Source organism: Zalophus californianus, chromosome 1 (assembly GCF_009762305.2).
Source record: "Zalophus californianus isolate mZalCal1 chromosome 1, mZalCal1.pri.v2, whole genome shotgun sequence".
NCBI classification, from domain to species: domain Eukaryota; kingdom Metazoa; phylum Chordata; class Mammalia; order Carnivora; family Otariidae; genus Zalophus; species Zalophus californianus.
In genome coordinates, this window is record NC_045595.1 from 23,132,191 (window position 1) to 23,159,735 (window position 27,545).

General features: G+C 46.0%; 2 protein-coding genes across 6 annotated transcripts in view; one reads left to right on the forward strand and one right to left on the reverse strand.

Moving 5' to 3' along the window:
- CACNA2D3 (calcium voltage-gated channel auxiliary subunit alpha2delta 3) overlaps positions 1-27,545 on the forward strand; it is an 891,383-nt gene that overhangs the window by 733,636 nt on the left and 130,202 nt on the right. The gene's annotated exons all lie outside the window — the stretch shown is intronic.
- On the reverse strand, positions 96-27,458 carry LRTM1 (leucine rich repeats and transmembrane domains 1). Its single transcript, XM_027585514.2, has 3 exons — positions 27,311-27,458; positions 5,609-6,205; positions 96-529 (listed from the first exon to the last, which is right to left on the reverse strand). Exons 1-3 carry the CDS (start codon positions 27,456-27,458, stop codon positions 96-98), a joined length of 1,179 nt encoding a protein of 392 aa, XP_027441315.2.

Genomic DNA, 27,545 nt, shown 5'->3' on the forward strand with positions numbered 1-27,545 from the left:
TTTTAGCAAGGTGAGACCTTAGCAGTGAATGCATCAGCCGTACTCAGACACTTTCTCGGGCCTAAGATGATTCTTCCTTTCGGAGATGGAGGCTCTCAGGCTGGTGAGCTGTCACACAGCTCTTTTCCTTCCATCTTCGCAGGCTCATTGGTCCGAGCCGAGCGTCCCCCATGGTGCTGGGCTGTGACAGCTGCATAGGTGCAGCCATAGATGGCAGCCACCAACATCATGAGACACACGATCCCGCACACAACCCCGGTGATGATGATGGTGGCCACCGCGTGACGCAGGTTGGCCGGCCTCAGCTTGGGTTTGAGCTCACACTCCAAGGGGTCTCGCTCCCTGGCGCTGTGGCTCTCAGGAGGCCCAGGGACAGGCCGGTGGGCAGAACCCAGCTGCTGCCCCCTGGAGGACCCCACATCCAGAGAAGGGAAAGTGCAGGGCTGGTAGAGCTCGTGAGGGATCTTCAGGAGGTCCTCTCCTTTCCAGGTGTCTGGTGACGCACAGATGACACCGTCTGTTACTCCCCCTTTAAAAAACAAAAGCCAGTAAATATGACAAATGTCCTTTTTTGTGATGTTGTGCATTAATTACAAGGACCCAATGTGTCTACCAACACTCTTCGGTGATGCCAAATGGGAAGGTCAATGGCCTTTTGAGTGTTTGTGTATCTTTGACAGTAATATTAGTTTAGCTTGTGGGATTAAGTACAATTAACATGTCTCCTTGGGCCTTGGAACATTCAGTAATTTGAGAACCGAACTTTCCAACACGTTATTAGAGCCAGTTTCCACTCTCTGTAAGGTGGTTGATTTCCTCAGGTATGTAAACTCGTGTTGTTCAGGGGGGGATTTGGGTGCCTGGTGATTGTTTTCTAGAAAGTACACTGAGCTAACAGATTTCATTCTTGCCAAATATGACCTCTGATTTACTATCTAGGCAAATTAACTTCTCTGACTACAATTTTTTTCTTTTTGCCATAAAATACTATATTTGTATCTGACTTGATAGTTTACAAAGGACTGTTCAATAAGTCCTCACAGCTCTACTTTAACGGGTAATTCTTGTCCAAGGTCGCCCAGGTAGGTCGTAAGTGGGCAGATCGGCACTCCGGCCCAGCCCAGCCCTTGACCCCAGTTTTCCCACCGTGCTCACTGCCTCTCTCCACTCCCTCCTCCCTCTTCCCTCTCCCTCCTCAGGCTCTTGAGATCAGCAGAGTTAATGCAATGACCCTCAGTGTAGCCCTTTGACTGGGCAGAACCTGGCCTGCATGACCTGTGGCTCAGCTCCTCTGGCTGCCATAAACTCCTCCTCCAGGAGGGCTGTGAAGCCTGGCACCACTTTTGGCCGAGTTAGATTGGAGAGCCTTTGTACACACCACAGGTAGATTATGGAATCATATTAGAAAGTCGCATGCAGGAGATGGTCACTTCAGTGTTATTATAACTTTCCTTTGCAGAGTTTGCTGAATGCCTTCCAACCATCTTCTGAACCTCATAAGCCAAGTCCTAGGAGGCCCTATAAGTAGATGGGGCCATTTTGTAGTGCCATCATTATCATGGCCCCAGTCACACCAGGATCAATGGCAGCATTCAACCCACACCTTTTTGTCACCACTGCCTGAAACTGAATCGCCTACTGCTAGAGTCACTTGGGCCCCTTCCGGCTTCTTTGGTGATTTCCCTGAGGCAGAGCCCCAACTCTAAAGCAAAAAGGTAACAGAGGAATTTCCTCCTTTCCTGAGCTGACATGTAGGAGGCCAGAGGTGCTGGGTGGCTGCTTCTGATGGGCCCTAGGTGCCATCAGGCTATGCTGAGACTAAGGATCCCTGCCTCAGGGACCAGTTCATGCCTCTGCCCAGGAATTTGTTGTAAGGCAGAAGGCCAGAGAAACTGAAATGGAGTGTGGGGCTTTGAGAAGTAGTGACAATATTCAATCTGGCCAGAGAACACGGAGACTCCCCCCAGGGGAAGAAAGGCTGTCTGCCGTGGGACCAGCATTTCTGTCACTGACTCATTCCTAGACTGGGGTGGTTCACCCAATCACTCCAGGCTTAAGCACTATCTTCTCCAGCTTCAGGCTTCCTGCTGATCAATATTAGGGTGGGAGGCATGGCCTTGGGACCCACAGCACCAAGGAAATACCCAGGCTAGAGCCTGGGACACAGCTGGAAGTCAGGGGCTGTGCCCCCCCAGGAGGCAAATCTGCTGATGACAGCTTGTGGGTCCCCCTCTCTTCTAGATCCATGGAAGCTGATAACGTAAGAAGTCCCAGCTTGCCGAGCCCTTATTATCCCCCATCTGGCCACTAGTAGCTCTTTACCAGTGTCCTGGAAGAAATTGGATTCAAATCTTGAGTCTATTACTTGCAGTTGGCCATTCTTTGCCTCTGCTTGCTCATCTGGAAAGTGGGAGGGAGGGTAATAATGAAAAATCATATCACAAGATCACTTTGAGGTTCAGTTGGGTGAAGTAGGTCAAGTATTTAGCACAATGCCTAGCTATAAATGTTCAATACGGTTAGCTTTTGACATGAAGGTGATTTGTTTACTCTTGAATGGAGAGAGAGCAATACTAATCACAAAATCTATGTGCATGCTTTTGTGAAGGAGACATTTAGTAGGTATTCATCAAAGCATGTTTTTTTTGGCTCTTGGGCCCATGGGAAGGCAAAATTTCTCCATCCTTTGTGGTCAGTCTGGGGACTGAGTTGTGGTCCATGGAGCCAATGAATGCCACTTTTAGGCCACAAAATCCCCTGCTTCATCCTCCATGTGATCTGTTCCTACTTGGTGATGCCCTTAGAGGCCACGTGGTAAAGTGGCAGCATTAGAAGCTGGAAGGAGCTTATGTCCCTGAATGACTGCATGGGACTCAACCCTAGCCTCCAGTTCCCTTGGGTCTAACACGAGTGAGCAAAAGACTTTTATTGTGACCATGACCGACATGGGTGTCATGCCAACCAGCCTGTCCTGACTAATACCTTTACTGTTTGTATTTATTTATGTATCCTTTAAAAAAATAAGGCATTGGCCAATGCCTATTTTGCCTTACCAATATATATTATTCCTCAGGGAGTCTGAGAATTAGAATGGGCCTCAGGAACTCTCTGGCTTCACTCTGTCAGCTTTCACCTGTGACACTGACAGCTGGTTGGGGGTGGGGTGGGGAACATTAATTTGTCCAGAGGTCACCATTGAATTTGTGGCAGAGTAGAGGAGCTAATTCCTATTTCCTATCCCATGTTGCTTCTAGTGTCCCGGACCTGGAAACTATCTTGTCAAGAAATGTTCTTTGCTGAAAACTCTTTCTGCAGTGGTTTGACTTACGCTTAGCATTTAGTCAGAACACGGTAACTAAAGCCACTTCACCTCTAGATGTGAAAAGTTTTATTTGCAACGTCCTATAAGAACAATTTTTTCCACAGTCTATGCCCCCTGTTGTAGGTCAACTTGAAGATTAGTTGACTAGGGATAGGCTGTTTGCTATTATATTGTTGAGAAGGATTCTTAACTCAATATTGTATAACTGAATTCACGCTGTGCTCTCTCCCCCCTTCCTTCTGTGTAACTGCTGCAACCATCCAGACTGTATTGACCCCCTAATTCATGTCTATAGCTCTGAGATCTTTCTGAGCTAGGGGTTCAAACATACAGCCGCCAACACAGCGGCACCCCTTGGATATGTAATGGGCACCCTGAACTTGACTTGCCCCAGATTCAACTCTCAATTTACCATCTCCACCACATACTTGCCTACTTGCCAAAGAATGCAGGGCCAAGACCCCACCCCCATTCTGCCCCTTATCAGCCCCTGGAATCGCTATGTATGTGGTTAATCTTGCAGGATCAAACAGATCGAATTTCCCATAATATACTCTTTTTTTTCCCAGTCATTTCCCATTCCAATCCATTAGCAATTTCTATCAGTTCAGTATTCCAGATATATCCCCAAAGTTCATCATTTCTCGTGACCCTGGTCTGGGCTACCATCTTCTCTTCCCTGAATGATTGAAATCACTTTCTTCCCTCATCCCCTTGCTGTTTCTTCTGCAGCCTAGGGTCTGCTCTCCCTCAAGTCACCAGAGTCAGCTTTTGAAACTAGTTAGATATTGTTCCCTTGACTAAAATTCTTCAAGAGATTTCCATTTCATCTAAAATAAAACCCAAGTGACTCAGCCTGCTCTGCACGTTTCTACGTGACCTGGCCCGTGAGTACTTGTGTTGCCTCATCTCTGTCTGCTCGCTGCGTCCCTTCTGTTCTCACCACTCTGCGGGCCTCTTTCTGTCTCTCAGTCAAGCCGAGCTTAGTCCCCTGTCAGGCCCTTTGTAGTTTCTATCCTTTTCCCCAATTATCTCATGACTCATTTCTCCTCATTGTTCAGGGGCTGCTCAGCCATGCCACCTCTTTGGAGAAGCCTTCCCTATCCTTCCTATCTGAAATGGAACTCCCGTCCGGTCGCTGTCTCTCCCCTCACTCTGCCTCCTTGTGTCCTTAGCACCAAAAGCTGTCTGAACTTGGCTATTGATCGGCTATCTTACTTTAACGTCTGTTTTTGCTACCAGAGTGTAACCTCCGTGATGGTAGAGATTTTCTTGTTCACCTTTTCACATCATCTAGAAAAGTGCCTGGCTCATAAGTGGTACTCAAAACACAGGAATGAATGAATGATGCTTGAAAATTAAAAAGAAAGAAGCACTGTGATGTAGAGGAAAGAATGTGGGGCTAAGACCCAACAATCATTCATTCTATTTTTCTCTGTGCTTCTAATCTGTCATCCTGGGGAAGCCACTGATCATCCCATTTATTATAGACTAGTATTGAGTTAGAAGGGGTCAGAAAACTTTTCCACAAGGAGCCAAGTAGTTAATATTTTAAGCTTTGCCATACACAACTATTCAGCTTTGCCCTTGTGGTGCAAAATAGCTAAGGACAACACATGATAAATCAGCATAGATGTGTTGCAATAAATATTTACAAGAACAGGAGATGGGCTGGATTTGGCTCTTGGGCTGTAGTTAGGTGACCCCTGGGTGGTTTCCAGAACCCTCATCTTTAATATTCTAGATTCTTTTGCTTTGATTTTTATCATCTGGTTAAAGAAATAGTAAGCAATTTTAGGAGGGGTCCCTGCTGCATCCAATTTCAGTAACAGCGGTATTTGCTAAAGCAGAAGGGATAATCTCGGGGAAGATTGGTAGAAGCATACACAGGGGGAGAAATCCGAAGGAGAGAGACCATGCTGGATCACACTTGAAAATTAGAATTTTGTGCCACTTTGGAGTTGAGCAATTATTCAGGGGGTGAATTTCCCTCCTTCTTAAGGGCCCGCAGCTCTCAGATAAATAATGTTGTTAATCAAAAAGTGGAAAGTTACCTCCATGAATCATATTTGTAGATGAATTTAAATCATGAATTTAAACACCCTCTAATGACTCACTGCCTCTCTTGCCATACCCTAAAATGACATCAGTGTGAAAAAGCTTACACGGGCCCCTTGCACACTCAACGTTCCTTCTAATGCAAACAAGAGATGAGGTTCATCCTAGGCTGGTAACACACAGACTGGGGGGGGGGGGGGGGGTTGGTTCCAAGTAGACGTGACTGACCTTTATAGATAAATGTCTCCAGCCAGAGTTTAAGACTGAGCAAGTGGCAATTGCATTTCCAGAGGTTGTCCTTGAGAAACAAAAGCCTCACACTGGGCATGGATTCCAGGAGCGCTCGATCAAGCTGCTGAAGCTGGTTTTGTTGAACTGCAAATACGGTCAGGTTCTCCCAAGGCCTCCCCAGGAATGTGGGAAGGTGGCTTATGTTGTTTGATGACAAATCAAGCTCCCTCAGCTGTGGGAGGGAGTGGAAAAGCCTGCTTTCCAGAGAATTCAGGGAGTTCTGGGTTAGGTTCAAGACCTGCAAGTGCTGGAGTCCATGGAAAACCCCAGGGGCCAGATGCGAGAGGGAATTGTTCCACAAGTTCAGGGTCCTGAGATGTGGCACAGCCCTAAATGCGAACGCAGGAAGCTGGCGTATCTGGTTATCTTGCAAGTGCAGTGTTAGAGTCTGCGGAGGCAAATCTGGAGGGACTTCAGCCAGCCCCTGCCGGCCGCAGTCTACAGAATGTGAAGACGAGTGACAGCGGCACATCTCTGGGCAGCCACCCGCCAGCCGGAGCAGAACAATCACGCCCGAAAGCAGAAGCAGTTCACCTGCGAGGAACAAAAAGGAAACTGAGATGCGAAACCAATTTGTAAGCAGTGTTGGCACTGTGAGTTCACCTTCGAAATCACAAGTAATGTGACTCAGGGCCAGTGAACACCTCCTACAACCTGTAGGAGGGGTTCTGTCATTCCGCATCCTTAGGAAAGTCGGGCTGGCCTGGGTACATCCCCCCGTGGGGTCAACTGCTGTGCGATTGTCAGAGCCTGGGAAAAGATACTTTCTTAGTGGCTCGGTAAATGGAAGGTGGAAGATGTAATGGATATCATGTAGGAAGGTGAAAAATATCTTAGGGGGCCCATGCCTGTTGTAGGGCACAGCAGAATTATCTGAGGCCAGGAGTTTAGAAGAATGATAGGCCAATCAGATAGTCACATTTCTGAAAAGTAAGCTCCAGATCAGTGCTGTCCAGTAGAACTTGCTGTGGGGATGGAAATGATCTGCATCTGTTGTCCAGTATGGTAGTCGTTAGCTACATGTGGCTACTGAGCTCTTGAAATGTGACTTCTGCAACCAAGGAACTGAATTTTTATTTGCATTTAATTTTAATTAATTTAAATTTAAATCGCCACATGGTGCTAATGGTTACCATCTTGGATCAGGCGGTTTTAAAGTATTCCTACGTATTGATGTGCATCTTTGCAGGTGTAATAATTCCATGGATGGTGATTGTCTCACTTTTTATTCAAGAGATTTTAAAAATGCAAAAAAAAAAGAGATTTTAAAAATGCAGAAAAGCATGTAATAAATACCCATATTCCTGTAACACAATTCTGTCAATCATTCATAGGTTATCATATTTTTCATCTTTTTTTCTTTTAACTTAAAGAAAAAAAGCATTACTGATACAGTTGGAATCCCTTTGATTAGCCCCCAAGTCATGTTTTCCAACATGAAGCCTCCTCACCCCTACCATTACTGACATATCCCTCTAGGCCTTTAAAAAAGCAATACTTAATAATAACAACAGCAAATAGTCATGTAGCACAGGTTTTGAGCCAGGCACCATTATAAGGGCATTATAATATTATATTACTAGTATGTATATATATAAAACTAATTAATAGTACATATAATTGTGTATTATTATAATTATATAGTATTATATTATAATATATATCAAAACTATGTAATTATATAAAATATATTACCATTTATTGTATATTATAATACATCAATTAATATATTTATTATTATATAATTATATATAATGGTATATTATATATTAATCTTCATAACCTTGTAAATCTGGTTCTATTATATCTGCATTATAAAGGCAAGGGAACTGAGGCACAGAGAAGCTGAACCACTTGTCCAAGGTTATATAAATAGTGAGTAGTAGAATCATGATTTGAAACCAGTCTGCTTCCAGAGTCTGTCCGGATCCTTACCTGCTGTGCTTTACCACTTGTCAAACTTTTACACACACACACACACACACACACACACACACACACACACACACACAGTATGTAATGTTTTATATAGTGGTTTTTAAAACTCTGCATGCATAATAGTCATTGGCATGTCTCATTTTGCCATTGACTCTATTCACTCAAAACTGATCTATCCATGTAGGTATAGAGAGAGTTCATTCATTCCTTGTAAATGCTATAGACCATTCCATGGTGACACCATGCCAAATTTAATATTTAGCCACTCCCTTACTGATGGACATTTGAGTTGCTGCAGTTTTCCTTCACCAGAAACGATGCTGCAGAGAACATCCTTGCACAGAACTTGGCCATGCAGAAATTACGAAGAGGGTCTCCAGAATCAGTAGGAGCCTCCTTGCAGGGTTCAGAGAGGATGCTGAGCTGACATTTTTTTAGATACTGCTAGATCATTCTCCAGAGTAGCTGTGTCACTTCCTGCCCTTTTTTTTCTGTGTCTTGAATTTCTAAATATAGCAAATATCTGTCAAGAACATTTTGTGAAAATGGTAGAAGAATTCACAAGGCCATGCAATAATATTTAAAACTCAAGATGATTATCTACTCATAAAGAAAGCTCCTGGAAGAGGTTGTTTGTCCAGCTTTGGCCTTAACTAGGGAAATAGACAATGTGGCTGTCCAATGCACTAGACCCTTGAATTCTCTACTGATGGGAACGGCACTGAAGGCAACAGGGAAGATACCTGGAGAGCCTTCTGAAGATTCTGCTCAGTTTTGTTTAGCTCAAGGGATGCGGAACATCACAGTCCCCTTCCCTGTTCCGAAATATAAAAGAACAAAATCCTTGTTTTCCTTTCTATAATTTTGCAGATAATCTAAATGACTCCTTTCAAAGCCAATGCACCTTCCTGGGAGAGAAGAGTCAATACAAATCTTAAATCAGAGAACAAGTTTTCCATAGAATCCATTAATCTATTAATGACAGGCTTGTCTTTCTGAGCTTCTGGCCAGTTTGCTCATTCTTCCTTGAGTCCCACTCCCCCGGCCTGCCCAAGGGGATGATTAGTAAACTCCAACTTGAAGTGCTATTATTTTCTATGAAATGGCCCATGACATGCCAACTGCATATCCCATCATGGCTGGGTACATATGTCCCCACGTCCTTCTTCTGACCCAACATGGCACAAACAGAAATTCCCCCACTAGAGACTTTTTATAGGTTTGGTCTTTAGAGAAAGGCAACTTCAAAGTTAAGTTTCCCACAGATACCTTGTTGAGGGGACCCCATTCCTCTCACGGAGAGAGAACTTTTCTAAGGTGCAGGGGGATTAATCCTGGCTCACCTTCCATGGCTGAGTTTCCACAGGCTTCCTCGTGGAACCCGTAGCCCACCTTTATGAATCTGCAGATGCACACGCTGAGGGCATGGTGATCTCAGAATCCAGCTTGTCATTCAACTTTTCAGGACAGAAAAGCTTGTGCTTTTCTTCCATGCAGAACACTGTTGTCGCTTTCAGGGATCACGTATTTAAGCAATCCTACCCCCGACTCCATCTGACTCGGATTGTTTTCCATAAGAGGATCTTTCGATTGTGCCCCCTCTTCTTTCTTAAAGTGTCAGCCTTGCCAAGATCGTCCTTGCCTTTCCCATTCAGGCGACGAGCCCCAGAAGGAATGTTTGTCAAACCTCCGTGAACAGCTGTAGCATTCAAACATGACCCCGATGCCTCGGTCTTTTTGATTATTTAATCTGCTTGAAGTCCAGGGCACCAAAATAAAACCGCTTCTTAATCCGGTGGTGGTTTCTGAATTCTGTTGACTTATTAAACATGCTGTGTCAACCCTCGCCAGGTTGGGGGGACACTTGCCGTGGATCCTCGATCTGGGGGTCTAGCAACAGAGCCAGCAGAGTGTGTAATGTGAGGACAAATTGGCCTGCTGAAGGCTGACACGGTTTGCACAAGGGCACTTGTTTGGTCATCGAAGGCGTATTCAGCCAACATCCGTAGGGATTAGCTGTGTTGACAGGGTCTTGATGCCCTGAAATTCACAGTCATGGTTTCCTTTAGTGGACATCACAGGCTCTTCTCACTGGTGCCACAAATACTTCTCAGCTGCTTCTTTCCCCCCATCTCCCCCGCCCCCCGAATTGACCTTTCGGTTCGCATGACTTTGGAAATACTTCTCAGTCTTTCATCGTTTCCCTGATGCTGGGGTTCTAGCCCTTTCCTCATTTTTCACATATAAAACAATGAAGCTGCCCCGTGAGCATCAGGCATCAATGAACTGTGACTATTCCCTAATTGAAGCTGTTGGGAACTTTCTCACCAGGGACTGAAGCATTTCTTTGAATGTGCAAATCCCCCGTCATCTGCTGAGGTGGGGTGTCAGTGCCCAAAGCTGCTCCTCGAAGTGTCACAATGCTCCCATGCCCACGCCACCACAAGCAAGGTAAAAACCATGCTTTTATTGAGGCAGCTTGTGAAGGGGTATCCCTGGCCCCGAGCAGTGTAACAGAGCAGGGGAGTGTGGGATTCGGAGTTAGATGGGCCTGGATTTGAATTCAGCTTCACCAGTCACCAGCTTGACGTCTCTGGGTGAGCGACTCGCCCCCTGGGATTCTTATAGCTTCATGTCTAACACGTCGTGGATAGCGGTATTTTTTGCTTCACGGGATTGTTCCCAGGATTAAATTAAAGCAAGCGATACACGCCACGGCCCGGAATGCCTTAATAAACATTCACAGTTACCCATGAGAATGCCCCGCAGGACTTCTATGCTGCTAGCATTCGAAGGGCAGCCTGGACACGACAGGTAGCAGGAAGACCCTGGCCAAAACCTGGGACACCTGGCCCCTCGTACCACTCTGGTGGCACCAGAGGACCCTTGTGAATGAAGCTGAAAAATTAACTGGTGACTATCCTTCAGAGCCTCCTCTTTGGAATCCCTTGTCTCCTTTGGCCATGTCCCTTCCAGCCTCATGGAACCCGGTATATCCATCCTGCCCTCTTCCTGAAGAATCTCCTTTACCCAGCCTGCTACCTTTTGTCCTCTTCTGCAACACTCTTTGGGCACTGTGCTACCATGGGGAAAAGTCAGGTGTAGGTGACAAAGAGCCATTTAAATCTTCATCAGGGCTAAATGGCTCCTTCCTTCCTCCCTCCCCTCCTTCCTCTCTATTTGTGAGTGCACAGAATTTAATCATGATAATTGCTTGATGATATATGATCAGTGATAGCCCATATGTAGCTTTTGGTCATTAATGCATCATATTACAGCAAACACCTATGAACCTAACCCTTGCTCTAAGCACTAGAAAGTTACCGATAACTTACATCAACCCGTGTGTCTGTGTCTTTCCCTGGGGTTGGCAAACATTTTCGTGTAAAGGGCCAGAGAGTAAATATTTTAGACATTGGGGGCCATACAGTCTCTGTCACAGCTGTTCAACCCTGATGTTGTAGTGCAGAGCCAGCCATAGTCAATCCGTGAGCAAATGGATGTGCCTGTGCTCTGATAAAACTTTATTTACAAAAACAGGTGGAGGACTGGGTCAGCCCACAGCCCATAGCTTGCAAGCCTTGCTCCACCCCATTCCCTAGCCACTGCTATCATTCTCCTCCTGCACCACCACCGGTCACCCACTCAGCTAGACCTACTCACCAGCCTGTCTCCTCATCTACAAACTGACAAGTCTGGAAAGGATGATCCTCAGGGTGTTCTTAGGTCTAAAACCTTGTTATTCTCATTAGAATGCTTGCGTAGACTTGAAAGAGTCTGTATTTACAGACTTTAGGGGGCGTTGGGCAGAGAGTTTGAGTGTCTCTTTGGGTTATAGCAGAGCTGTTGAGCTGTGTCTTGCACGGTCCACCTAGGGTCCAAGTCTCATGGACTCCAGAGGCCTGGGAAAGATGAATCCATTGACAGCACGGCTCAGCGTAGGAGGCCAGGACAGCTGTAGAGAAGCTATAGACAGTCATGGCACCTGCAGGTACACCCAGGCTGTGTGGCTAACTGAGGAAGCCCACTCTCATGCCGCTTATACCCTGAAGCTGGGCGACCTTGGGCAAACCACAGGCTCTCTCTGAGCCTCGGCTTCCTCCTCTGTAGAATGCTGGTAGTAGCTACCTCATATAGCACAAGAAGGATCCAGTGATATATGTTAAGTGCCCAGCACAGGCCTGGCAGAGCAAATGACCAAAAGTGGCATCTCCTGTTAGCCCCAAAGAGTCTGGACTGGCTGCTCTCACCTAAAATGTGGATAACCTCGGAACACGCAGAGAACCCACACCGCTGAGGGGTTCCTGGGAGACGTGCCTTACCACCCAAAGGGGCTCTTTGGTTCTGTTTTGCTCCTGCTGACTCTCACAGGCAATTAAAAGATGGGCAGTGCACACTTGGGGGAGATGCCTCCCGGACGTTGAAGGGACTTGGACGTGGAATCTGATTGATTTATTCCATCTGACCTCAGCCCAGAGAACAAAGGGAGTGCGCTAATGCCTGCAGCGCCTTCTCTCTCTCCTTCCCTTGGTGAGCCAGAGCTGAGAAGTGGCAAGACAACTGTGCATGGCAGAGATGCCAAATGTCAGGTCAGGCCAAGGCGCTGTAGAGGGGAGAAGGCTCCACTGTGAGTGTTCCTAGTACCGAGACCTCGCAAGAGCCCAGTTTCTCATGCGGGAACTTGCTTAAGTCAGAACGTTTCCTGATATCGATTGGTCTTTTTAGCATTTCACCTTCCTCAAAAAAATAATCAACAATTATTAACATTTAAAATTGACTATGTTTGAAATCCAGCAAATGTGTATTAGCAGGTAATATACAGGTATATACAACTGTTTAAAAAAATAAGTTAGAGGTAAATATACTCACCTGGGAGGGTATTCATAATAAATTGTTAGGTTAGATAAAGCAATTTGAATAGCAATATACATTGAGTAATCTTATTTATGTTGCCAGAAAAAAAAAATTCAGAGGTGCAGAGCTGGAGGGGTTAACCCTAAAAGTGTGCATTTGTTTGTCTGAAGATGAAATAAGTGGGGAAGGACAGACTCCAAATGATACCAATTGCCCAGAAGACAGGGGTGATTTAAGAAGAGAGAAAAATTAACTTCTTTTGTTTTTACTTCTGCATATTTGACTTGCTACAACAAATGTGTTATATCTGTAATTTTAAAAATACAAAGGAGGAGAAGAGTTAACTTTTGTTAAGTAGAAAGTAGAGATGCATTTCATTTACTGGAATATCTGAGGTGGCTGATTCTTACTGACTAGCTAGCTGGGGTTTATGTGCCGGTATCGTACCCTGGAGCTCCCCCTGTTTCACTCCACGAGGATTAGCCCCCAAAGTGATACATGTCTTTCTCTGCCAAGTGATCGCCACATGTGAACCGACCTCATAATGCATGGACTATTTCTCCCAGTTTTAATATCTGCTTTGGTAAAATCGTGGCAAATTACTCCCCCATCCCTACCAGCGGGCCCCCATCCAAAGCAGGTGCGGCAGTGATCTGACGCGGGGGAGGCAGCTGGGCCAAGTGACAGCCGCGGCCCAGTATAGCTCAGAGAAAGACCTTGGCATCGTAAATCCATGCAGAAATTTCATTCGGTTGTGGAGGAAATTTGGCATTTGGAAATATTTCCCTAGGGTTGTAGATGACCAAATGGCACCCAAGTATAAAGTTTATACAGAGCTATTTAAAAGACCTCAATATTATTTCCTTCCTTCCTTGTTTCTTTCTTTTTTTTCTTTTTCTCCTTGGTCTTATAAAACATACAGCGAGTGAGCTAGGAATATATTTTCCAATGGCTATAGTATAATGTATTTAGTGCTTACAATGGGCCAGATGTTGCTGAGGATTTGTACTGGTTAAATACAAATCCTTAATGTAATGAGTAAACTTCCAGATTTATTGCTCTCATCACAGTCTAGTTGAGGTTGACAGGGGGCCAGCCTTCGTGGGGTTATTCAGCCTCCTTCCATCTTGTCACTGTGCCTTCCTCTTAGTTCATAGTACCCTCTCCATCAGCTGATGGTGGAAAAAGATGAGGATCAGTCATGCTCCCTGCCTGGAAATAGTACTTATCACTGGGCTTACATTCCATTGGCCAGAATGAAATCACATGACCATACCTAACAGCAAGGGAGGCTGGGAAATGTAGTCTAACTGTGTGCCTTGGAAGAAGAGGAGTCCTAGAGCGTTAGCAATCTCTGCCTCTACACTATATTTGCATTATCTTACTTAAAGCTGACAACAACTCACTAGCCTATAAGCTTAAGATGGTTTCTTGTATTTCTTCTCATAGTTTCTGTAATACCATGTAGTACAGTCATTGAATAAGTGTTGAATGTTGAAGGAATGCATGAATGACAGATCTGAAGCACAGAAAAGAAGTAACTTGCCTAAGGTGTCCAACATATTTATTGCAAATATGTGGATCACGAGTCCCCACGTTAAAGACAATATCCAGGGAAGTTATAGTTCTATGCATTTCATGTCTTATTTTTTTTTATACAGTCCGTTTGTGACAGTAAGCCACAAATTTAATTATCTGGAAGCGCTCCCTAACTCAGAAGATAGGAAAACAGTTCCCTTTTGAGTCACTCAGTGGAAAATCAAGGCTGTCATAGGATTTCTCTAGTGAGAAGGTGGGAAGGACATATACACCTCCTCATTCTCTCTCGCCTTTTTGATAAAGTAAAAATTCCTACCTAGGGCTACCTAGTGTCATTCAGTTTATATGACTATCCATAGAGTTTAAACTCCCTTGACCTGGCCTCAAGATAGCTGATAAAATTAGTGGGTAGCGGATGTGAAATGTGTGCCTTCAGCCTCTCTAATATTAAGGAAGTCAGTGGCCTAAGTGTATGCGACTGCATCCCAGTGCCCACTTGTCCATGGAGTCCAAGTCTGAGCTAGGTGCTGTGGGAACTAGAAAAGACATAGAACACTGGCCCCTGGCCTTCAAAGAACGCACCTGTCTGTGCGGTGCTATTTAGCAATCTTTATTTATTATATCAGAGTCAATGAGGATCATCTCATCACCTTGAATCTACTACCCATGAGAAGACTGCAGTTGACTTTGGTGGACACTAACACTGTCCAGCTCTCCAGGAATCAAGTCTCAGAAGTCCTTTGGCTAGTAGTGGAGGCAGATGTAGATTGGTTTTTGGTTTTGGTTTTTTGTTTTTTGTGGGGTTTTTGTTTATTTGTTTATTTTTTGATCCATCCACTCTGCATTGTCAAGGTTAGAGGAAGTACAGACTTCCTATTCCAGTGTCTTCCCAACCTCAGACTTCCAGCACTTGGTTTGCCTGCATACAGGATGTATGTGAAGGTAAAGATGCATTGGAGATAAGTATGATTAAAGGTAATTAGTGAGCTCATGCGGCTGGTGGGATAAACACAGACAGATGCTGGTTGACATAAAGCTAACAAAGAAACAAAAGGATCGAGAAACATGGCAGCTTAGGAAGCTTGGCCAAGGCCTCACACTGACACACTGTTTTACTTAGATCTTTTGATTGGCGACTTTTGTCTCTGCCCCAGGAATAGAAATTGGAATCAAATTTATGTTCAGGGTTGATTATTTACTCATGTGACACATAAAACGAGTGTTTTGTGCAGCTCTTCTTGGTGAATTTATATTTACTTTTGTACTTTTATGATACCAGGATGGTCCAGTTTCTGAAATAGATGACAATGGGTTTTCATATTTTCAAGTTACAGTTTAGTGTGTGTACCTTGTGATGCACTAATGAATCTGCATTTTGCCTTTTCCTCCTTAAGATTTGCTCTATGTGAACTGTTTGATACATGTAGCTTGAAAATGTCCTAGAAAACACAGTTGTCTCGGGCAGGCCTTACATTATAACCCGCCGGTTACAAATGCGGGACTGTTGAGGACTCCTTTTTGTTATTCCAGCCTTCATCTTTCCCACCATTTCATTCTAGAAGTGTCCCCGTTGAAAGCATGGAATATGGGCTGAACCCATCTAGGTTCAAAGGCTGCCTCCAACATTTACTGCCTCTGAGAACTTAAAGACATTATTTAACCTTTCTGGTCTTCAATTTCATCATCTGTTCAAAGGGACCCAATGGGCAGGTTTGCAGGGAGGATTAAATAATACTTTTATGTAAGAGTCTGGGCAGAAAAACAACAACAACCTGTCTTTGCACATGGCAATATACATGAGCTAGTATCTTCTGTATCATGCTCTCTGTATGGCATGTATCAGCTCGGTACCTAGGCTGTATGTACTTAATACTAATCTGTTTGGAACAAAAACGAGCAAGTTAACGCAAGGGAGCATTTTGCTTGTGTGACAGAGTTCACCATCTTTTTGGACTATAAAGTAGGTGAATGTAGGTATTATCTGGCTAGAATCAGTTCAATCTAAGTGAATTTGTTCTCAACCTATCTGATGTCATCAAAGTAGTTCTAAAGACAAAAGAAAGTTGGCTGTTGGTGTCATGTGACTGCACCTCCACATGGGACATTTGTTTGCAAGATAAAGTTCCTGTGTTGACATGGACGCAGCTTCCATCCACATTTATAATGGGCAACTGCCCATTCTGGTGCAAGAGTATTGTTCTTATCTTTCACTTCATCCAAGAAGCCCATCAGGCCACCTACTATGTGCTTGTGCTGTTGCTTCTTCAAGAAGCAGCACCGCTCTTGCCCGCCGCTCTTGCCTGTAGCCTGCTTGTCCCTGGTAGGAGGCCCCTTTCCCCATCCTTGCATAATTAGAGAAAGCATGTCGTCAGCTCCCCAGAGCCGGTCCACTTTCATCAGGAAGCATGACTCTTGGAGTTTCGAGGTTGATAGGAGTGGAAACATTTGTGTTCAACAAGCGGGCTCCTTCATGTGTTGTCAACATTTCATTTGTGATTCTAATGAGGGCCAAGAAGAGAATAAACTCAGCGTACTACTCCCTGACGCTATGGCCGATGTTTGTGGGTTTCTCTCCATGGCTTCAACTTGCTCCTACTGGAAGGGCATCTGGAAACGCCGCGGTGTGCCCCTGCTGGCCGTGACCAAGAGCTGAGATGGTTAAACCTACTGAGGCAGTCCTCAGAATGGGCGAGGTTTACTTCTTAGAGACTGGAATTTCTATTCTTTTTTTTTTTTTAAGATTGTATTTATTTGACAGCGAGAGAGGGGACACAAGCAGGCGGAGTGGGAGAGGGAGAAGCAGGTTTCCGGCCGAGCAGGGAGCCCGATGCGGGACTCGATCCCAGGACCCAAGGATCATGACCTGAGCCGAAGGCAGACGCTTAACGACTGAGCCACCCAGGTGCCCCTGGAATTTCTATTCTTATTGATGCTTTAAATGTCTCCTAAAGGTGAAAACACTCTTACATAAGAACAGAGTGTATTGGAGGGACTCTCATTCTTGACTGCCGTCTCATCACCTCTCTGAAAGTTTGCTGTAGATTTCGTTATGTATTCTTTCTTTCTTAAGGAGGCATCTCTTGAGTCCTCCTTACCTGTTAAACTCTGCATTTGTGGATGTTATGGGCATGGAACTAAGACACAGAAAAATAAGTGGACCTGCAATCCAAATGGCCCCTATGGTCTCACGAGGAGACAGACACGCATGATATGGCCACACAAACCTCTGGAAAACCACAGTCCCGCAAAGTGCTAGGAAGAGGAAGTGCATGGTGCTGTCCTAGATTATAGTCAGGGAATCTGGCCGAGGATCTAGGGGTAGCCACCCTATGGTTGTTATAACCAGGCTGCAATGTGAAGGATGGATGAGAGTTTACTGCAGAGAAGGGAAGGGACAAGGGCCATTCCAGGCAAAGATAATCCAGGAAAAGGCTGAGACCAGAGGGATGGCTCAGTGTCTGAGGAGCTTCCGGAAGCCAGTGTGGCTACAGCACAGAGGGGGAGGGGAGGGACGCCGGCAGTGAGATGCTGGAGGTGAGGAGCAGAGGTGAAGGAGCCAGGAGCCGGTTGTGGAGGCCCCCACCCCCACCTTCCGCTGTGAATGTTTTCTTAATATTGAAAAGCTGTGTCTCAGACACACACCCCTCTGCAGGAATGCTACTGCCTGGCATTGGGGTTGGGATTAGGGCCCTGCAGTGTAATGTATTGTGGGACGTGCTGTCACCTCACAGGCACCGTCCTTTGCCAGCTGTGCCATAACTAGAGAGATGCATCTTGCCGCCCTCAGAATGCTTCCTGGAGGGGGTAGAGGGACTATGTGTTTGCAAGCATTACGGCATCTCAGGACACGTTCATCAAACCCTGAGCTGTTACTTACAGCGTGGGGTTGTGGCAAACCCATGCTACACATGCCGGAGAGGCAGCAGAATGGAATTGTCACCCCCACACCCCCCAGGTGCCTGAGTCCAGTGTGGCTGAGGACGAGCCAGCCCTGCTGACACTCACAGGCTACACTGGTGCCACAGAACTTCCCTCCCGAGCATTCAAGTGTATGTTAGTGTGGATGTAATACCCGGCAGACCAGGGGGTGGTAAATAAGTGCCCGGTTACCTGCTTTGTAGGCCCAAGTGGCCCCACCAGCAGCCCCAGGGGGCCTGCCCTGGCCTTATGACCTCGGAATCTTTTTCAGCCCAGTGTTTGAGGCAGACAGTGGGTGACATCATGCTAACATAATCCTACTTGCTGTTCCTGAAGTAGATCGTTGCCGTTTGCAAATTTGACTAAGTCTGGCATACAAAGCCAAATGCCCCTTTGCTGGGTAGGGGGAGAATTTGAATCATGGCCTGGAAAGTTACTGAGTCCACTTACGACCGACTGCCAACCCCCGCTACCCCCCTACCCCACCCCCACCCCCGGACTTCTAAGTCCTGATGTAAACTTGGTGTTTTCTCCTTATCCTCAGGAGCATGGTTAATTTTTCTACAATGATAAAAACAAGTTCTTTATTTCTTAACAATTCCCTTCTAAAAAGAGAAACACGATTTTAGGACATAGTGGGAAGGGGTTAAGCTGTGCCCTGTGCATTTGCACAGGGAAACAATGGCTTGCCCTAGAAATAGGATTTCAGAAAAGGTGGCAGGGGGAGGGAGTGGGCATGGCACAGACATTTCGTGTTCCCGCATTTGGACACACGGGTGACCCCCAGGTGGACCTCCCTGTGATTGCCGAGGGTTTGCTGGGAGCGGCAGGCTGGCAGGGAGCCTCATGGGGGTTATCTCATGAAACGCTCTAGCAGAGCAAGTCCACTGGCTTAGGACAATGACGCCTGGTCCAGAGGAAGTCCGTCTGCAAGGATAACAAATGTTGGCCTGCAGACTGACTCTAGTTCCCCATTTTGTTCTCCTGCTTCCATCATATTTGCAGCGACAGGCACTGTGAATTAGCAGCAGATTTTTGTTTAGTTCTTTCTCTGTCTAGAAGTCTTAGTGCTCCGACTTGACACCGGAAGTCCCTAAAATCCCAGGGCTGAAACGAAACCTCCAAACCCACAGAACACTCAGCAAGCCTCAGGCTCAGGGTGCTTACCTGGAGACGATCATGGGTCCCTCCACCAGTCCAGCAGTGGGACTGTTATCTTCTACATCTGACTGTGGAAAAACCTGAGTCTTGGGAAGGGCAGGTCACTTGCCAGAGATCAGTTTACGAGGTGCAGAGCTGGGACTTGAACCCCCGGCTGCCTGATTTCAAAGCCTTTCAAGCCCTGTGTCCTTTTATCTTGGATTTACTCTTCCCAGACCCCTCCCTTCATCAGGGGAGAAGCCAAGGAAGGGCCCTAAAAGAGACAGCCCCCTCAAAACAGACTGCGTGGAAGGAATGCATCCACCCCACCCAGGAAGATGTCCTCCCCTGGAGGTCCTCACTGCCCATTGCTTCTCGAGGCTGAGGGCCACCAAGAGAAAGGGGGAACCTGCCACCTCTCTGCCCTGGCTGCGGGGTGGGAAAAGCATTCTGGGGCCGGAGGTGAAGAAAGCAGGGCCCTTTGGTGCATGGAGTTTGCACTCATCCGGTCCATCCCCAGCACAGTGCTATCAGTCAGATCGCGGACATATTTGTCATGGCTGATCCTCTGTTCAGAAACCAGCCCCGCAAGCCGACCCACTCTTCATCACTGGGCAGTAAGGGGAGAGTTCCCTTTGATCTGGAGACTGGTAGCCGAGAAGCATGGCCGTCCATGGACCTGCCCCCTCCCCTGTACCCGGGCGAGTGTGTGGACAGCCACGCGAACAAAGCCCCTGGGCCCCATGCTTGCTTTACAATAGCCAGACTCAAGACAGAACATGTGTGTGCCCTGGGATGAAGCGAGGATTGGAATGGCAGCCCCCTCCACACTGAGGAATTCTTGGTCACAGCACTCAGGACAGGTTGCCAGGACCGGGATAAGCAGCCCAGAAAGAGGGCAGAAGACAGAGGGGATGGAGCCAGCCTGACAGCCATCCCACAGGACGGTTGGACTCCCGTGGTCAGGAAGGACCCACACACTCACGGTGCAGGTTTCTATTCTGTCTGAACCCGCACGTCCCGAATAAGAGGCATCAGCCTGGAGACAGATCAGCTAGCTTTTGAGGAGTAGCCGGAGTTGAAAAAGTAAGACAGGTAGCTCTGGGGAGAGCGTTACTGTTTTCTACTTACTCTGCTTCAGAAAGCAACGTTTTTGAGTCAAGTAATTCTGAGTAGGGAATGTATGTCTTTTCAAAATATATTCGGCTTCCCTGTATTGAAATACAGCTTGCCCCACTCAAATTACTGCCTCGGTGCCTAATGCTGTAAAATTAAACTATTCCTTGCTGATATTTTATTAAGCTTCACCAGCATTTCAGACTCAGACATCTCATGGAGCTTCGGGCCATATGTTTTATATGCTGTCATGGTGAACTCTGACTTCAGCCCGCAAAGCCCCCTTCCCCCCGTGTCTTTATATGTGCAGGATTTTCAAAAACTTTCATACAGGCTATTTCCAGATTGTGGATTGTTGCAAGTAAAATGTCTCTGGTCACGTGGGTGATAATGCCTAAAAAGACAACAACAACAAAAAATGAAAGAAAGAACGAAAGAAAAGAAAGAAAGAAAGAAAGAAAGAAAGAAAGAAAGAAAGAAAGAGAGAGAAAGAAAGAAAGAAAGAAAGAGAAAGAAAACAAGTTGTTTTATGAGAAATTCTTATTTCCTAGACATCATTTTTGCATTTCTTCTGAGCTTAATTATTTTTTTTTCACCATTGTGGGGGCAGGAGACGGGGAGGGTTTGGGGGGGACGTAGAATATTTCCAATGTCCATATGCAGAAGAGGGTCTGCGTTTATACACAATGAGTTCACCTCTCTAGCAGGGAGCCAAAGGTACCTGCATGTTTGCATTTTGAGAAATAAATGGATATAGCCATAAATGACGATCCTCTTAACAAGACTAACTTTGTCATTTAATAAGGGAGATTATTTCATAGATTTAAAACCAGTTAACACATTTAAAACTTGATAAGACAAGGCAATCCTGGTATGTTTCCTGTTCTCCAGTGATTAAAGTAAATCGAACGCTGGACGAAGGGAGGTTCTCCATGGTACGAGTAATGCTGTGAATGTTTCTCCTGGTAATGCAATTAGGAAATATTGGCCCCAGTTAATGAAACTTAAACAAAACATGTTGCCCTCGTCAGACTTGTTCAGGTTGTTAAACAGGCAAAGCCTTGTCCAAAAAGTTAAAAAACAGGGGCATATAGTGTTTCCATGGAAACTCTGTTAAAATACTGATTTGTGGATATGATCATAATCAGCCCCATAATCTAATATGACTGAATTAAATGAAAAAGAATCTCAGTTATGAAGTAAGCCCCCTGTGTAAGAGTATTCTTACACATGCAGAAAACATATGGATCCTGATGGACACTGTTTCCAAACTACTTATTGGCACAGGGATGGAGCTTTAAGACTTGGGTTTTGTCCGTCTGTTTTCTCCTCCTCCATTCGTTGTTCGTCGTTTTTATAATGCCGAGATTATGTGGGTGAGCAGTAAATAAAGTCTTGATGACATTTGGATTTTTCAATATGTATCACTGCTCCCCACACAGCACCCCATATTGTTTTCATTGTCTTTTGTGACAAGAGGAGGTAACCCATAATATTTAACGGTTAGTGGGACGTTACAAGATTAAGTTTTATTAAGGTAATAATTTCTCCCTGCTAATAGGATCTTGGTAGAATTCTAAGTATGTGGTTTCAAATGGATGCCCTTGACCTCTAGAGGAAAGGGGACAATGCCAAGGCTGGGTCGAGTGTCCCTGGGACCCAGGGCAGACGCCTCAAGGGCGCACACTGGCTTCCCCACCACACAGCTCTGTAACTCACACTTGCACCTGCCTGGGCTGTAGCAAAGTTGGAAACTTGGAAACTGCTCAACATGGGATAAAATTCAGCCTGGTGGAATAGCAAAGATGGCTGTCTTTCAGCAATCTTACTTGATTTATTTGGAAACCCTTCTACCCAGAGAAGATCACAGGTGCTCTTGGTGGAATCAGTTTCTTTCTCTCAAAACTATGTCCTCAGTCACGTACGAAGACCAAATAGGGTTTACTGCGTGATTATTAGTTAGCAAGAGTCTGGCAATTCCTTGCACCTTAACCATGACATCCCAAAGCATCTGCAGAAAGACTTCTGCGAATGCACCCCTGCACAGGTGCGTCCACACATCTCCTACCAGCGTGGTCCCCGGATGTATGGGGCATGGGTCCCAAGGTCACAGCATACCTGAGACTCACTTTTTGGACCATGCTACGCTACATAGGGTCAGACAAAGCTCTAAGATTCAGACCCTGATCCAAGGAGCAGGAGTGGACTTCTCCCTGTGTTCTTCCATCCACCTCCCAGAGCGGCTGGGCTTTCCAGGTACACATTTCTTATTTGGGCACAGAGAGGAATACACGTGAGAGACATGGGTTCAGGCCTGAGTCTGGCGCCAGGAGCTTGAATCTGCTGGTTATTTACTCCCCTTAACACTTCACTTTCTAATTCACTTGGTTTTATAGCAAAGTAATCTGTGAATACAAATTTTAAAAATTAAATAGTATTAAAAGAAAAACTTTACAAAGAAAAAAAAGGAAGCCCCTGACCCACCACCACCCCCTACTCTCAACCCCTAGTCCCGCTTCCTAGAGGCAAAAGCTTCCGCCTCTCTTAGCATCTGTATTTCTCGTTGGCAAGTTGAGATTGCTGGGTGTTATTGAATTTCAGACATCACTTGCTTACTTCCTTTAATACACGGTACTTTGGACTTTTTATACCAGTCCATCTTGCCTTGTCCACGTTCCACAGCTGCATACCTATCTCATAGCTTTTTCTTAGTTAGACAGTGATTATGTCATTAGGATCACCGGTGTATATTCCCTACTGTGTTAAATAGTGTGTTACTGTGTGTTTCCTTTTTTATGGTTTCTTTTCCCTGGACCGGAAGTTCCCCACATCCTTTTATTTGCTTCGTTTTCCTTCTATCCATGTATTTTTTTTTCCCCCCATGTATTTCACCAAGCATCTCAGATGCCTCTTAGGACTACTTCCTAGCTGTTCCCCAGGATTTGCAGAGACCTCACTTCCAGCACCCATGGCCGTTCTCTTCCAATTTGGGCAGTTGGTCCCCAGGCTGCTGGGCTCCTATGCTCTCCTCCCCACATTCCTCTATTAATAGCCTTCTTTCGTTCTCCCAGACCCATGCCTTCCTTTTCCCTGACTTCATTCTTCATTTCGCTCGCAAACATTCTCAGCTCGTTTTCTAAGAAAAGGGAGGTAAAATGTTTTCAGTCCCTGTAGCTCTGGAAATGCCTTCACTCTGTTCCTGCACATAACAGTCATTGGGCTGGATATGGAATTCCGGGCTGGAGATCATTTTCCCTCAGAATTGTGAAGGCATTGCTCCCTCTTCTTCTGCCTTCCAGTGACTTGTTAAAAAGTCTGATGCCTAATTCCAGACCCTTTGTCAGGATCAGGTTTGCCCAGCCTTCGTCCCAGAAGCTTTTAGAATGTATGCTTTGTCTCTAGGATCCTGAGATTCCTTGATGCTCTGAATCCTCCTCAATTGTCGTGCTGGGCATTTTACAGACTTTTGAATTAGAAATGCATAACCTTCAGCTCTAGGAAATTTTCCCATATTGTTTTCCCAAGTGTTTTTGTTTTATTTTCCAGAAGATTTTCTTTTTCCAACTTATCTCTATTCTTAAATGTATGTGTTTATTTTGATGCTTTTATCTTAAATTTCCAACAGTTCTTTTTTTATAGCAGCCTGTTCTTATTCCAAGGACATAGTGCGGGCTTTGGTCTTTGATCTCGCTGAATATGTTGACTGGAGGTAAAAGTTATTGTATTTTTTCCTTGCTGTCCCTGCTGCTAATTCTAAGTCATTTATTTTTTTCTGTCGGTTTTTGTCTTTCTTTTTCGTGTCGAAGGCCCCTCACACTTATGTGTGCCTCAGTTCTTATTTAAAAGTGAGGCTCTTAAAATCTAAATCTAAAATGCTGTTTGGAAATTTCCCCACAAATGGGCTTTACTGTTGGGTGAATCAGTGGGTACCCAGCCAGTTTGGGGGTGGGGGGGTTGTGTGGAAATGTTAGTAACTCTAAAGTTTGTGTGGAGGCAACTCTAAGGCCTGGTTTTCAGCATCTGGGAGCAGGACAGGGGAAGAGTCTCATCAGAGAGCATGCGCATTTTCGTTTTTCCAGTTTAGCTCCTCACCCCCACCTCATCTGGACATTCGCATTTTTCAGGAAATATAAGAGGATACTTGTGACATGTGCAACAGAATACGTCTGTTGGTAACTGCTGGTTCTGTGCCCTCCAGCCTATCCATGGCTGTGATTCACATTGCTAGGGGATTGAGGAGCCTGGGTGGCTCAGTTGTTTAAGTGTCAGGACTCGTGACGTTGGCTCAGGTCATGATCTCAGGATCATGAGGTCAAGTCCCGCGTCTGGCTCAGCGCTCAGTGGGGAGTCTGCTTGGGATTCTCTCTCTCCCTCTCCGAGTGCCCTTCCCCTCCTCCCTGCTGGCTCTCTCTCTCTTAATTTTTTTTTTTTTTAATGTTAAAAAAAATTGCTAGGGGATCTGGTTCTCTAAGCATTATCCCACAGTCTTGACCTTGAAAATGGCCAAGTGGGGCCAGTTACCCATGCTCAGATGCCACCTCTTTTTTGGACACCTCTCTCTGTACAGAGTTCAGGAGTATATCTCTCTTCCTCCCCGGAGCCTGTGAACATCTGCAGAACATGAACCATGACTTACGGGTATATAGTGATAGAGAGGAGAGTCCTCTCCGTGCTCTCCTGTTTATTAGCACCACAACCTGGGGCAAGTTACTTATCATCTCCAATCTCTGGTGTCACTAACTTGTAACCCAGCCCAGGGGATCTCAATCAATTGTACCCAGTTTGGCCTCCCCTGCAAGTGTAGCTGTGAAATGCTTCCTTATCACTACTCCGTTAGATGTCTAGAGCCACTCTTCCCTTTTCTTAAGATTATAGGTGTCCTGGTGTTTTATGAGGATGTAGGGAATCAGATGGGGACCAGGTGGGGTTTGTAGCACAGACAGAAGTTACTCCTTAGCAGTTAGTAGGCAGTGCAGCAGGGCTGGGGTGTCCTTGGTAGCTGGTCCTCCTTATTGGAATGAAGGAGGGGCCGGACCCCCTGTTCCAGCTCATCCTCCTCAGAGAGGTCCTTCCCCAGTCCCATTCACCAGCTCTTTCCAAGTAGCAGGAAAATTTGTACCCTGCCTCATGATCACATTTCCTTGATTCTAAGTTGCCATGAATAGAAGTGGGAATTTCCAAGCAAGTAAAAAGCAATACACATTGATGAGCATGCACTGAAAGCCTCTCGCTTCTTCAGACCTCTACCTCAAGATCTTCGCCTCAAATGTTCCTCCCCTTCATTTCCCTTTGCCTCTTAATGCTTACCTCCCACCCACTACAGGCTGCCGACTGAAAGTCATCTCTCCTGTGACCCCCCAGGACTCCGTTGGGTGCCCCCTTTGCCCTCCTGTGTCATCCTGTAAATGCCTTTCAAACCACACTCACAGTGGCCACTGGTTGTGTATTATCTGTACAGCTTTGGACCTTTTAAGCCCTGAGAGCACAAGGGCTGTACACGTCCTACCCTTCACTGCATCCCCCAGCACAGGGGATGCTCGATTAGTATTTATCAAATGAAAAGAGGTAGAGGAGGGGAAGAAAGTGTAAGGTAGAGGCAATGTGAGCAACTATTAACAGCAGGGAAGATGGAGCCCCTTATAAATAAGCCTTCCAGTGGATAGGAAAAATTAAAAGTCTGATTTAACAAAGAGGCAAAGCAGGTTCACCTGCACAGATGCCTTGTTCCAGAATCCCAAATAATGTTGGGGGCCACAAACCTTCATGGGAACCCGCTCCAAACCTAGGGGGAGCAAGTATTCTGTCCAACACTGGAAAAGCACATCGCTTTGCCTCTTCTCCACCAACTTAAACACGCGAAACAAAGAGATAAAATGTAAGAAATGCAACTCTGGAAGCAGATGCAGTTTGTAAAAACAATCCCTGGGACAATTTAGTCCCCAGCTGAGATTACTGTTAAGGCACAGAGCTCTAGTGTGCATGATCTTTAGCTGTAATTGTAATACTCTGTTGATAAAAATAGTTAAGCATTGTGAGAAATTAATCTGCCTATGACCATAGTGCCTTTAAGATGATTAGAGGTACCCAGAGAGCCTTAGGCACAGAATCGGCAGTTCTCTCTGCTGTTGCCGACTCTAAGCGGTATCAATTCAAGGAGAATTTCACTGCTTTGTCCCAGGAGCAGTTGGTGAAAGAGAAGTGAGATAGTGAGCCGTCTCCAAGGGGACTTTGTGGGTCTGGGAGCCTGTTGCTCAAGACGGGACAGTAAATTGCTGACTCTGGCTGGCAGAAGGGTCATTATTAATACTTCCTGGAGCCCCATAAGGAAAATGGTCTTCTCTTCTAGGGAAATGTAATAATCCCAAAGCTAGCAATTACTGTGCTGTCACTGGGCTGCAGGTGCTGTGCTCGATCTAACTTTACATCCAGCTTTCACGACCGAGCCCAGAGAGCTGAGGCGCTGGATTCTAATCCTGGGCCTACCATTACTCCCTTGGGGCCTCTCAACTTTTCCAGTAGACTAAGGAACAGAAAATGGGTGGAGTCATCTTCCAAGCAGTGCTAAGGCAAACCTAAGAGATGCAGAAAACAAGGGGCACAAAAGACTCTAGCTAGGACTCACTGGACCGGGAGAAAAGAAAGGATTCCCAGAGTCAGGCTGGGATACCAGTGCGGGATAGAACTTGGCAGGAGTCACTGGGGCATTTTCCCCCAAAGACGTACAGGAGACTATTGAGTCTGTGGGAGAGTAGCACGGATCCAAAGCATCCTGAGTGCTGGGTAGCCCCCCCCCCCATACCCTGGGGAAGGGCCCTACTGATGGTCTGGAGAAGGCAGACACCTAAGAGTGTGAGAGCAGGGCATCTCTGCACTGGCTATGCCCCATGAAAATAGGACATCCCGCCTCTCTCAGCCAGGATGTGGTCCTGGGAACACAAGCTACTCTAGGTATTCCAACCAATAAGGGCTTGAATACGGGGAAGCCGAAGCTTTCAGCATCACCGAAGGATGGGAGCGTTGGTCACGACGCACTGATGCAGGTGTTCTCAAGAGCTCCCTTGGGAGCTGCTTCAAACTGTAGGTCTGCCTGCATCTGCCTCCAGAGCATCGTGGGCGCCATCTCGTCTCCCCTACCTGCATCCAGCTCTGCCTCTCTCATCAGCAAACTCTCACCGGGCACCATGCATGGGGGATTCTGCAAATGCACTTCTAGCTTCTCTTCTTTGATGCAGGACAGGTCTCCTGAGGAGGAGGTGGCGATGTCCAGTTGAGGATCGCTCATCCGTGCCCTGGAATCTCCTGTGACATTGTTACCCTGTCATCCCCTTGGCCACCCCTGCTCCCACTTCTCCCTCATCATCTTGGTGAG